Source organism: Amblyraja radiata, chromosome 28, assembly GCF_010909765.2.
Source record: "Amblyraja radiata isolate CabotCenter1 chromosome 28, sAmbRad1.1.pri, whole genome shotgun sequence".
NCBI lineage: Eukaryota > Metazoa > Chordata > Chondrichthyes > Rajiformes > Rajidae > Amblyraja > Amblyraja radiata.
Genome location: NC_045983.1, coordinates 13,807,210 through 13,818,044, shown reverse-complemented (window position 1 = coordinate 13,818,044; position 10,835 = coordinate 13,807,210). Strand labels below are relative to the sequence as shown.

Sequence of the window (10,835 nt, the reverse complement as noted above, 5' to 3'; positions counted from 1 at the left end):
CATCTCCCTCTCCTCACCTTTCTCCCCCTCCTCCTCCCACCCCATCCATCTCTCCTCCACCCCCCTTCCCTCTCTCCCCTCCTCGAAAACCAGACGCAAAAACGCAGAGATTTTTACAATTTCGGTCGGGATTTAACTTATGTTCAGAAATCCACTCCTTGGTCTATTATTTCCCCAGATTTTTAATAAAATTGTTCACAAAACTCAAAATTTAAAATATAAACGGCGCTCACCAGCTGCTGACATTACAATGCCCACCAATCCAGGCCTACCTGCGTCCTGGCCACGCTCCTCCGCCGCTGTGGATTAAAGGCGCAGAAAGTTCAAGAAAGAACGAAGATTCTACAGTGCGTTCCGCTATAGCTTCTTTGTTCTACAGATCTCGGGGCAGCGACTCCTCACGCGCTGAACTTCTCGGCATATGTTCTGCTGAACTTTCTCCTCACAGCCGGCGCAGTTCGCGAAGCCCCGCATGCCTTCGCTCTCATTCCAGCTGTGGCTTTCCAGAGAGTCAGAAGCCGGTGCTTCTCTGCTGCCAACGCTCGCTCCTGGGCGAACGGGTCTTGCCTTAGCAGCTTTAAAGGGCTGTTGTCAGCAGGCAGTTATCAACGGCTGTGGGGGTCGCGAGGCCGAGTTACGTCAACTCCCCCCCAACCCGACGCGTTCTGGCATTTGGCTCTCTGACTCCTCACACCCGCTGTCCATCTGTGTTGCTATCCTGTGTTCCTCTCTGTGAACGAGCAAGTTCTGCAGATCCGGAGGACAGGCGAGATCCTGGGGAGGTGAAGAGGGGGATGGAGGGAGAGTAGGGAGGGAGAGGGGGGAATGGGGGAGGTGAGGAGGGAGAGTGTGGGAATAGAGGGAGAGGAGTGGGGGTGATAGGGAGTAGGGAATAATAGATGGACTGCCCCCACCGCTCTCCCTCCGTCCCCACTCTTCCTCCTCTCTCCCCCTACTCATCTCCCCCTCCCTCCCCACTCTCCCCCTACCCCATCTCCCCCTCCGTCCCCACTCTTCCTCCTCTCTCCCCCTACTCATCTCCCCCTCCCTCCCCACTCTCCCCCTCCCTCCCCACTCTTCACCCTCTCTCCCCCTCCCTCCAGACTCTTCCCTCTTTCTCCCCTACCCCATCTCCCTCCTGCCCTCCCCTCCACCCTCCCCTTCCCTCCACCCCATCCCCTCCCCCCCCCACCTCTCCCCCTCCCTTCCCCATCTCTCTCACCCCTCCTCCCCCACCCACCCCCCCCTTACCTACCCTCCCTCTCCTCCTCCCCTCCACCCCCTCTCCCTCCGTGTCTTGCCCTTCTGTCTCTGCTCCTTTCTCTCTGTCTCTGCCCATTCTCTCTCTGCTCTCACTCTCTACCCTCTCTAGACGCACCTGCGAGTTGGGGGCTATGCGTCAGTGGATAGGGCGGTTATGGGGTAAAAGGAGCAAATTAATAATATTAATATAATATCAAAGGGGGTAGTTAACGTGTGTGCGGGGGGGGGGGTAAGTTAGTGTGTGTGACGCCGCATGCCGCCCCCCCCCCCCCTTCCCCCACAACCACACGTTGGGGGACCAGACCCAACGGGTCTTCAATTGGTCTAGTAATTTTATAAACTTCCATCAAGTCTCGCGTCAGCCTCCAATGCTCCAGAGAAAACAATCCAAGTTTTTCCAACCTCTAACCCTGGCAGCATTCTGGTACTTCTACTCAATGCTGATGAAGGTTAGCATTACCATACACCTTCTTTACCACTCTGTGATGCCATGGTAGGGAGACTAATTCAAGACAACAAACACCATAGAGGCAGCTTATTTTGGTTTTATTTCCTCAATCTATGTTCCCCGTGGTGTGGTCCTCCTGCACGAAGGATCGGGGACTGGCGGCGGGCAGCCCATCTCTGCCAGTGATGGTCCTGTCCAGAGCTGGCTTCCTTTCACTCGTTCTCACACTTGAACCAGTACTTGTTGATGGATCGGGGATATCGAGGCCAAGCAAAGGCCACTCGTTTGGTGTCAAGGTCGACGCGGTAATATTTATCTGAAATTAGAGAGTGAAGAGCTTTGTTATCTGTTTGGGCCTCATGATAGAGACTGCGTTATGACCCACACCTCTCTGCGTGACTCTGGACCCTGGTTCCCAGTCTCCACCACAGAGGTCCAGGTCCAGCAACACTCTCCCAACACTCAGTGCTCCACCCACATCCCACGAATGAGCATCTCCCAAGGAAGTCCAAAAGCACTCTGGACCCTGATCCCTTTATCCTGGGAATCGCGAGCACTTTGGATGCCAGGAATAGCCGCGGCATCTCAGGGTTTGGGCCGAAGGACCGGGGGGAGTCAATGGAAAATGGCCTTCAGCAAGCCAAATCCCACAGATTCTGCAAATGTGAGATATGAAGAGAGAAACACTCAGCAGATTGTGCAGCGTCTGGGGAGAGAGAGGCAGTGAATGCTTCAGGTCTAAGTCCCTGAGCAACGCAAAATGTTGCCTCAGTATGTCCCTTCATTGAGGTTACCGAACGGCTGAATAATTCCGGCACCCTCTGGTTTTATTTACAGTGTGAACTGGCGACAAGTGACTGTGGTGGTTCATTGTCACTGATCTGATGATTCCTCATCTAGAAGATCCAGAACTTTGTCCAGGTGGTCCCAGATCTAGTGAAATCTAACCTATTGACCCCAGGTCCAATGAGCCTTGACCAGGTGGCTCTAGTTCCAATTAACTTTAAACCAGTGACCACATGCAGTCTGCACACTAACATCTGGTTCAAAATCCAGCTGTGCCTCGTGCTAACACAACATGGGGGCTTGGAAGGGTGGCGTTGTTGGACGAAGACGCCTCTCCTAGCCAGGGATAATGTGGCGTCGAGTGTCCCTAGGGTGGGGTAGGTACTGCGCTGCTCACCTCTGACAAAGAAGTAGACGCTCTGGCTGGGCACGAGGGTGAAGGCATCCTCCTCGCTGGACGAGTGCTTCCTGTGCCAACCCTTGGGCTGTCGTCTCCGGTGGTTTCGGCCTCTCCTCCGGCCGCGCCCTTTCTGCTTGCGCACCATGAAAAGTTTGCCGATCATTGCTGAGTCCACTTTACCAGGGATCCCGTGCCAGTGTTGTCTGATGGAGAACGGGCCAGAGGTGCGGGCTGCAAGAGGAGCCAGGGACAACATCAGTGAGACTAACCCTGGTCGACAAGCAGTGTGTGGGCGTCAATGTTTAAATTAACGCAACAATAACGATGATGGAATTAAACACTCCTTTGTAAACAGGGAAAACAAGTAGACACAAGGAACTGCTGTTAGAGTCTAGAGTAGAACACAGTGCTGGTGGAATCAGCAGGTCAGCCAGTAGGGTGCCCAAGATGACCCATTTGTGATGGTGGCCCTGCAAGAGGAGGCAGGGACAACATCAGTGAGACTGACCCAGGTCGACAAGCAGAGTGTGGGCGTCAATGTTTGAATCAATGCAACAATAGCGATGATGGAATTAAAGTGCTGGTGGAATCAGCAGGTCAGCCAGTATCTCTGGAAGACAGGGATAGACGCCTTTTCAAAGAGCGTGGAAACAGGTCCTTCAGCCCAACTCACCCATGCTGCCCAAGATGAGCCATTTGTGATGGTGGCCCTGCTTGTTTTTGGCCCATATCTCTCTAAACCCTTCCTATCCATGTACCTGTCCAAGTGCCTTTGAAATTATGTTATTGTATCTTCCTCACTACCTCCTCCAGCATCTCGTTCCATATACCCACCATCCATTGTGTGAAAAAGTTGCCTCTCAGGTACCTCATAAATCTTTCCCTTCCCACCTTTAACTTATGTCGTCTAGTTCTTGATTTCCCTACGCTAGGTAATACACTCTGCATTCACCCTAAACAAGTTGGTCAAGATTTTATACACCTCTATAAGATTACCCCTCAGCCTCCTGCGCTGTTTGGGTCAGTTCACTGCTGTCTAAGAGCCGTAGAGCAGCAGATATCACAGAGGAGTAGTGAGGGAGGGTCTCACAGAAGCGATGTCGGAGAGAGGAGGGCTTCTTAGACATATCTTGAAGAGATTATGCAGTGGTGCAGAAAAAGCTGCTGGAAACTTGCATAAAATTCAAAGTGCTGGAGTAACTCAGTGGGTCAGGCAGTATTTGTGGAATCCAAACCTGAAACATCACCAATCCATGTCTTCCAGAGGTAGACACAAAATGCTGGAGTAACTCAGCGGGTGAGGCAACATCTCTGGAGAGAACGAATGGGTGATGCTTCGGGTCGAGACCCTTCTTCAGACGGATGGCAGGGGAAGGGGCGGGACAAGGATAGAATGTAGGCGGAGACAGAAAGATGGGTGGGAGAACTGGGAAGGGGGAGGGGATGGAGAGAGAAAGCAAGGGCTATCTGAAGTTAGGTTATATCTCACTCACTCACTTACAGACCCCAACTGCACTTTATCCAACGCCAGGTCCACGCCCTCAACAAACACTTCTCGGGACCATGTCCTCCAGAGATTCTGCCTGAGCTGTTGAGTTACTCCCAACACTTTGTTTTGTGAGAAAACATAAGGGATGGGAAAATGTGTGCCTTACTTATCCCAGGTAAAAGAAAGGGATTGAAGGAAATTGCAGCAAATTTTAAAAATGCAAAAGCGGGCCTGAAAAAGCAGTAGGTAAGAATACTGAGTTTGAAGAAGGGCCCAAAACACCACCTATCAGTCTGAAGGAGGGTCCCGACCTGAAACAGCACCTATCCATTCCCACCACAAATGCTGCCTGACCTGCTGAGTTCCTCCAGCACATTGTGTTTTACTGAAGCTGAAAGTAAAATGGGCCAAGAATAACACATAAGGAGAGATGTGAGAGAATTCTCAAGAGGCAATGCTAGAACACAAGGAGCAGAACAAACAATTGCAGAGGTTTACCACTTGAGATGGATCCAAAGAGCTCTGAGAAGAAGTCGTCCCAGTTGTCAGCCATCAGGTAGGTGTACCTCTGGAAGGGGATGGACATGGGTATCGCTGCACATTCTGCCTGGGTGGGCTGATGTTCAAAGACATACTGCCAGTAATGATTGCCTGTGGAGGAAGATAGAACATAGAACAGTACAGCAGAGGAACAGGCCCTTCAGCCCACAGTGCCCATGCCAAACATGATGCCGAAGTAAAGTAGTTTCCACTGCCGACACATGATGTATATTCCTCCATTACCTGCATATCGATGTGCCTATCTAAAAGTCTCCAAGCACCACTATCGTATCTGCCTCAACCACCACTAGCAGCAAGTTACAGAAACCCACCACTCTCAATGTTAAGAAAAACCTGTCCCGTACATCTTCCTTAAACTTTGCCTCTCTCAAGTTTGAGCTGTGCCCTCTAATCTTTGATATTTCCATCTTGGGTAAAAGGTTCTGACTTTCTATGCCTCTCATAATCTTATATTACTAAAAGTCTGATCTTGGCCACTTTCTGTTGTTATGTATATTGATTTTAGAAAAAACGCTGCCACTTACGGCTGTGATTTTTGGCCATCTTACTCAGACTCCCCCTCTGCTGCGCAGGACAAGAGGATTTTCCCCATCAATGCAAAATTAAAGAGGTATTAGTGTTTAAAAAATGTTAAGATTCTCTCTCCTGAAGACCACACCCCTTCCGAAGGGACTATAAAACACAGAAGTGTTGAGTGCCTCAGTCCGTCTCTGCAAAATGGGGGAGCGAGAGGGTCACATCTCTCAGTCTGAGCTGTGAATAACACTGAACACATGTCTACTCAACTGAGTGGTTTTACTGACCTGTCAGTGCCCTTAATGTGGTTTGAAAATATAGTTTGGAAATGCTAAAGCTGTGTTGCCTTTGGTTTGGAAATGCTAAAGCTGTGTTGCCTTTGGTTTTGATATGCTAAAGCTGTGTTGCTTTTGGTTTGGAAATGCTAAAGCTGTGTTGCCTTTGGTTTGGAAATGCGAAAGCTGTGTTGCCTAATTAAAGTTGCCTTGCCTATTATATAATTAAAAGTCTAATCTTGACCACTTCCTGTTGGCGCTTTATATTGAATTTAGAAAAAAACGCTACCACGTACGGCTGTGATTTTTGGCCATCTTACTCAGAGTCCCCCTCCGCTCATCAGGTGCCGACAATTTTTCCCATCGATGAAAAATAAAAGAGTTATTAGTGTTGAAAAAATGTTGAGTTTCTCTCTCATGTCAATCATTCCATGAAAGCCACGCCTCTTCTGGTGGGAGGAGGGGAGGGACTATAAAACGCAGAAGTGTGGGCGTGGCTCAGTCTCTGCAAGATGGAGGAGGGAGAGAGCACGACTCACAGTCTTTAGTGGACAAGCACCCTGCTTGAAATGGTATGAAACTGCACTTGAATTTGGTGGCCTTGCACCCTGTTTGAAGTGGTAAGAAACTGCACTTGAATTTGATGGCCTTGCACCCAGCTTGAAATGGAATTTCAAGGAATAGCCGTGATTCAACTGCCAGCCCACCAGCTATGAGTGAGCTGCCAGCACAACAGGCTTGAGTGACTGAGCCGCCAGCCCAATAATCCATTCGGCCCACAATGGCCATACTAGCCCTCTGGAAACCAGTCCATTCAGCCCACAACACCCATACTAGCGCTCCAGAAATCTCCCCCCCCTACTGCCCACCAATATTGGAATTGGTGGAGAGGTGGAATATTGCGTTGGGGGACCAGCCCTCCCGTGTGATGCTGGGACCCAACGGATCCCACTTAGTCTAGTTTTATATATTTCTCTCAGGCAAAGCTGACTGGAGCCGAATTCTGTTACATTTGCGATTAGATAGCTCATTGAACTGATGCGCAGAATCCCCGTCTTACCCTTGAAGAAATACACTTGCTCCTTCCCATGGATGCCGGATGCAGGAATGGCCAGGGCTGCATCGAGCTGGGTCGGAATTCCTGGGAAGCCATCCTTGATTGGCCTGGGAAAGCCTTCCTCCATTATCCCATCATTGAAACGCCAGTACATCATGCCCTGTGGGAGGAGCAAGAGGTTCCACAGAGGCACTGCTGTCCCCACGCGCACCACGACAACACGCACCACGTCAACATACCTTCGAGGTAAAGGGCAAAATCCAGAGACGATCGACGCTCCTCCCCTCAGGTGGGGCAAAGCAGTTCTGTGATCGCTCACAACTCCCTCTTCACTGCCCCAACACACACGCCTCAATACACATCATACCAACACACCATCCCAATGCACAATATCCCAACACATCACTCACTGCCGTCCCTGCAGACACCATCCCAGCAGACACCATCCCAGCAGACACCACCCAACATGCACTGCCCTAACACGCAGTGCCCCAACAGATCCCTCAGTCTGGGTGGGGTGACCAATAGTTGACCCTCAGCCTTATCCTTGTTCATCTACTTTACCAACTCCTCCCATAGTTCACTGTGGAGCTCAATAAATGCAATATGAAGTAGCAACTGCAGCTCAAACACAGAAACAACAACAACCAGTCCAGCCCCATCAGTCCCTCATTCAGCAGACCTTGAACAGGTAGGTCTTTCCCTCGCAGTTTATTCGAGTGAAGGCAGCATCGATGGGGCCCTGCACGCCCCACACATCCAGAATCTGCTTGGGATATCCAGCAACAACACCCTTCTTATCCAGTTCATAAAAATATTGTCCTGGGAAGAGAGGAAGAGAATGGGTCAGAGTGAAGCTCCGTCTGCACCGTCCCATCACACACGCCCAGGGTCAGACCTTGAGGGAAGCTCCCTCCACACTGGGTAAAGGTTAGACTCTGTCCCACGCTTCATTCCTAGTGAGCTCCCCCGCCATCTCCTGCACCATCTGGGGGAGGTGATGTTGGAGTTCACCCCAAGCCCGCTCAATCTACAGAAAAACAGCCTCGACCTCCAGATAGAGCTAGACGGGGGTGGGCAGTGCCCAACCCGACTGCCTTCCCCTCTCCGGGAATGAGTGTCACTGGCTCTCTGGATGCCTGTAAGAAACGGTGGGAGCCAAAGACATGGCAGTGTGTTGGGACAACATCTGACAGTTTTGTCTGACATATAAACATCAGAGTAAAAGAGGTTCTCTTCTGCTGAGGTGGGTGGAGTGAGGGGGGTGGGACATTTTCCCCAGGATTAGAACGATAAAGACTAGAGAGCATAGCTTCAAGGTGAGAGGGGCAAAGTTTGAGAGATGTGTGGGTCTAGTTTATTTATACAGAGGGAGGTGGGCATCTGGAAGGTGGTGGTGGTGGAGGCAGATACATAGTGGGGTTCCAGAGGTTTTCAGATAAACACATGGATATATAGAGAACGGAGAGATATGGATCAGGTGCAGGCAGAGATTTATCTTGGCATCATGTTTGGCACAGACATTGTTTGCTGAAGGGCCTGCTCCTGTGCTGTACTGTACTATGTTCTGTGCATGGTGGGAACCAGCCCAAGGGTCTGAATGGTCTTGCCCTGCCGGAGCACACAGCTTACCCTGGAAAGCAAAGATCGATCCATTCTTGAGGTCGGTGAATGCATCGAAAGGCTTATCAGTGAGACACATGTTGCCATGCACAGGATCGTGGATGGGCATCAGTTCTGTGCTCCACTCCTGAGTGGGCTCCTGTTCATGGGTGGGCACCAGTTCTGGGCTCCACTCCTGAGTGGGTTCCTGTTCATGGGTGAGCACCAGTTCTGGGCTCCACTCCTGAGTGGGTTCCTGTTCATGGATGGGCACCAGTTCTGGGCTCCACTCCTGAGTGGGTTCCTGTTCATGGATGGGCTCCAGTTCTGGGCTCCACTCCTGAGTGGGCTCCTGTTCATGGATGGGCTCCAGTTCTGGGCTCCACTCCTGAGTGGGTTCCTGTTCATGGATGGGCTCCAGTTCTGGGCTCCACTCCTGAGTGGGTTCCTGTTCATGGATGGGCTCCAGTTCTGGGCTCCACTCCTGAGTGGGTTCCTGTTCATGGATGGGCTCCAGTTCTGGGCTCCACTCCTGAGTGGGTTCCTGTTCATGGATGGGCACCAGTTCTGGGCTCCACTCCTGAGTGGGTTCCTGTTCATGGGTGCGCTGTGGTTCATAGGTGGGCTCTGGTTCATAGGTGGGCTCCTGTTCCAGATCTGGTTGCAGTCTAGGATTCATATCTGGATACACTTCATCCGTGCCGTTAGTCTGGAAGTCGGAGTAATCCGTGTCAAAATCATAAACATCTTCCTCGGGAATGGCAAAGACATCTCCACGTGCTGACAATGGAACAAAAGATTGTTATCAACTCTACCAAGCCTATCATTCCTCACAGAGTGAAGCTCCCTCTACACTGTCCCACCATGCATGCATTGGTATTGACAAGGGGAAGGACATGGAAGAGTGAGATCAGAGAGGGGTATGCCGATATTCTAGGGCCTGTCGATATTGGGGAGCAGGAGATGTTGTGCTTCTTGAAAGGTGGATAAATCCCCAGGGCTAGATTGAATCTATCCCAGATTACTGAGGAAGGCAAAGGAGGAGATTGCTGGGATCTTGAGTGATATTTGTAATCACAATAGTGAAGGTGAGCTGCTGGATGTCCGGATAATATCCAATGCTGTATAAGATGGCCTGTGAGCCTATACTTGTGGAGGGGAAATTATTGGAGAAGTTTCGTGACAGGATTTAATCATATCTGTGTGAGTATCTATGCGTCATTTATTTATTTGCCTTTGTACTCCATAATTTGAGATTTGTAATAGAAAAAATCACATGTGGTTAAATTGTTTCATTTACATGACACAACAATGTCATGTAAATGAAAGTAGTCATGTTTAGTATTTTGTTGCATATCCTTTGCATGCAATGACTACTTGAAGTCTGTGATTCATGGACATCACCAGTTGCTGGGTGTCTTCTCTGGTGATGCTCTGCCAGGCCTGTATTGCAGCCATCTTTAGCTAATGCATGTTTTGGGGGCTACTCCCCTTCAGTTTTCTCTTCAATATATAAAAGGTATGCTCAGTGGGTTCAGATCGGGTGATTGACTTTCCCACTCAAATAAGTGAGCCAGTCCCTTCAGCAGCCATATATGCCCAGGCAATAACACCACCACCACTGTGTTTCACAGATGAGGTGGTATGCTTTGGACCTTGGGCAGTTCCTTCTCTCCTCCATACTTTGCTCTTGCCATCACTCTGATATGTTAACCTTCGTCTCATCTGTCCACAAGACCTTTCTCCAGAACTGTGGTTGCTCTTTTAAGTACTTCTTAGCAAACTGTAACCCGGACATCCTATTTTTGCGGCTAACCAGTGGTTTGCATCTTGCAGTGTTGCATCTGTATTTCTGTTCATGAAGTCTTCTGTGGACAATGGTCATTGATAAATCCACACCTGAAGAGTGTTTCTGATCTGTTGGACAGGTGTTTGGGTTTTTTTCTTTTGTCATCAGCTTGGCCTATCAGTCCCTTTGCGAATAGTAAGCTCACTAGTGCTCTCTTTCTTCTTAACGATGAAACAGTTGATTTAGGTACGCCTAAGGTTTAGCTGATGTCTCCAACAGTTTCATTATTGGAGACATCAGCTAAACCTTAGGCGTACCAAAACAGGCTTCTTTGACTTTCATTGGCACAACTTTGGTCCTCATGTTGACAAACAGCAATAAAAGTTTCCAAAGGTGATGGAAAAACTGGAGCAAAGACTAGGTGCTGAGAGCTCACTTATACCGGCATTAAAGAGGCAATTAAACACACCTGAGCAATTACAAACACCTGTGAAGCCATTTGTCCCAAACATTATGGTGCTCTGAAATGGGGGAACTGAGATGCTGCCTGTCTGAGATGGCGGATGTGCAGGAGTGGGCGCCGCCTCTGTATGGCAGCCTGCCTGCAGTCCGTCTCTACACCTTTTTTTAATTTTATTTTATTTTGTCC

General features: G+C 49.8%; 1 protein-coding gene across 1 annotated transcript in view; it reads right to left on the bottom strand.

The window, feature by feature from the left end:
- Positions 1-1,792: 1,792 nt before the first annotated feature.
- The window catches only part of LOC116989144, a 74,085-nt gene continuing 65,042 nt past the window's right edge, over positions 1,793-10,835 (bottom strand). Inside the window, exons 19-24 of the mRNA XM_033046371.1 lie at positions 8,428-9,177; positions 7,478-7,617; positions 6,799-6,955; positions 4,885-5,037; positions 2,895-3,128; positions 1,793-2,027 (exon numbers count right to left, since the gene is read on the bottom strand). Of these exons, the coding sequence (XP_032902262.1) occupies positions 1,924-2,027; positions 2,895-3,128; positions 4,885-5,037; positions 6,799-6,955; positions 7,478-7,617; positions 8,428-9,177 (1,538 nt within the window). The 3' untranslated portion in view covers positions 1,793-1,923. The remainder of the gene's footprint in view (positions 2,028-2,894; positions 3,129-4,884; positions 5,038-6,798; positions 6,956-7,477; positions 7,618-8,427; positions 9,178-10,835) is intronic.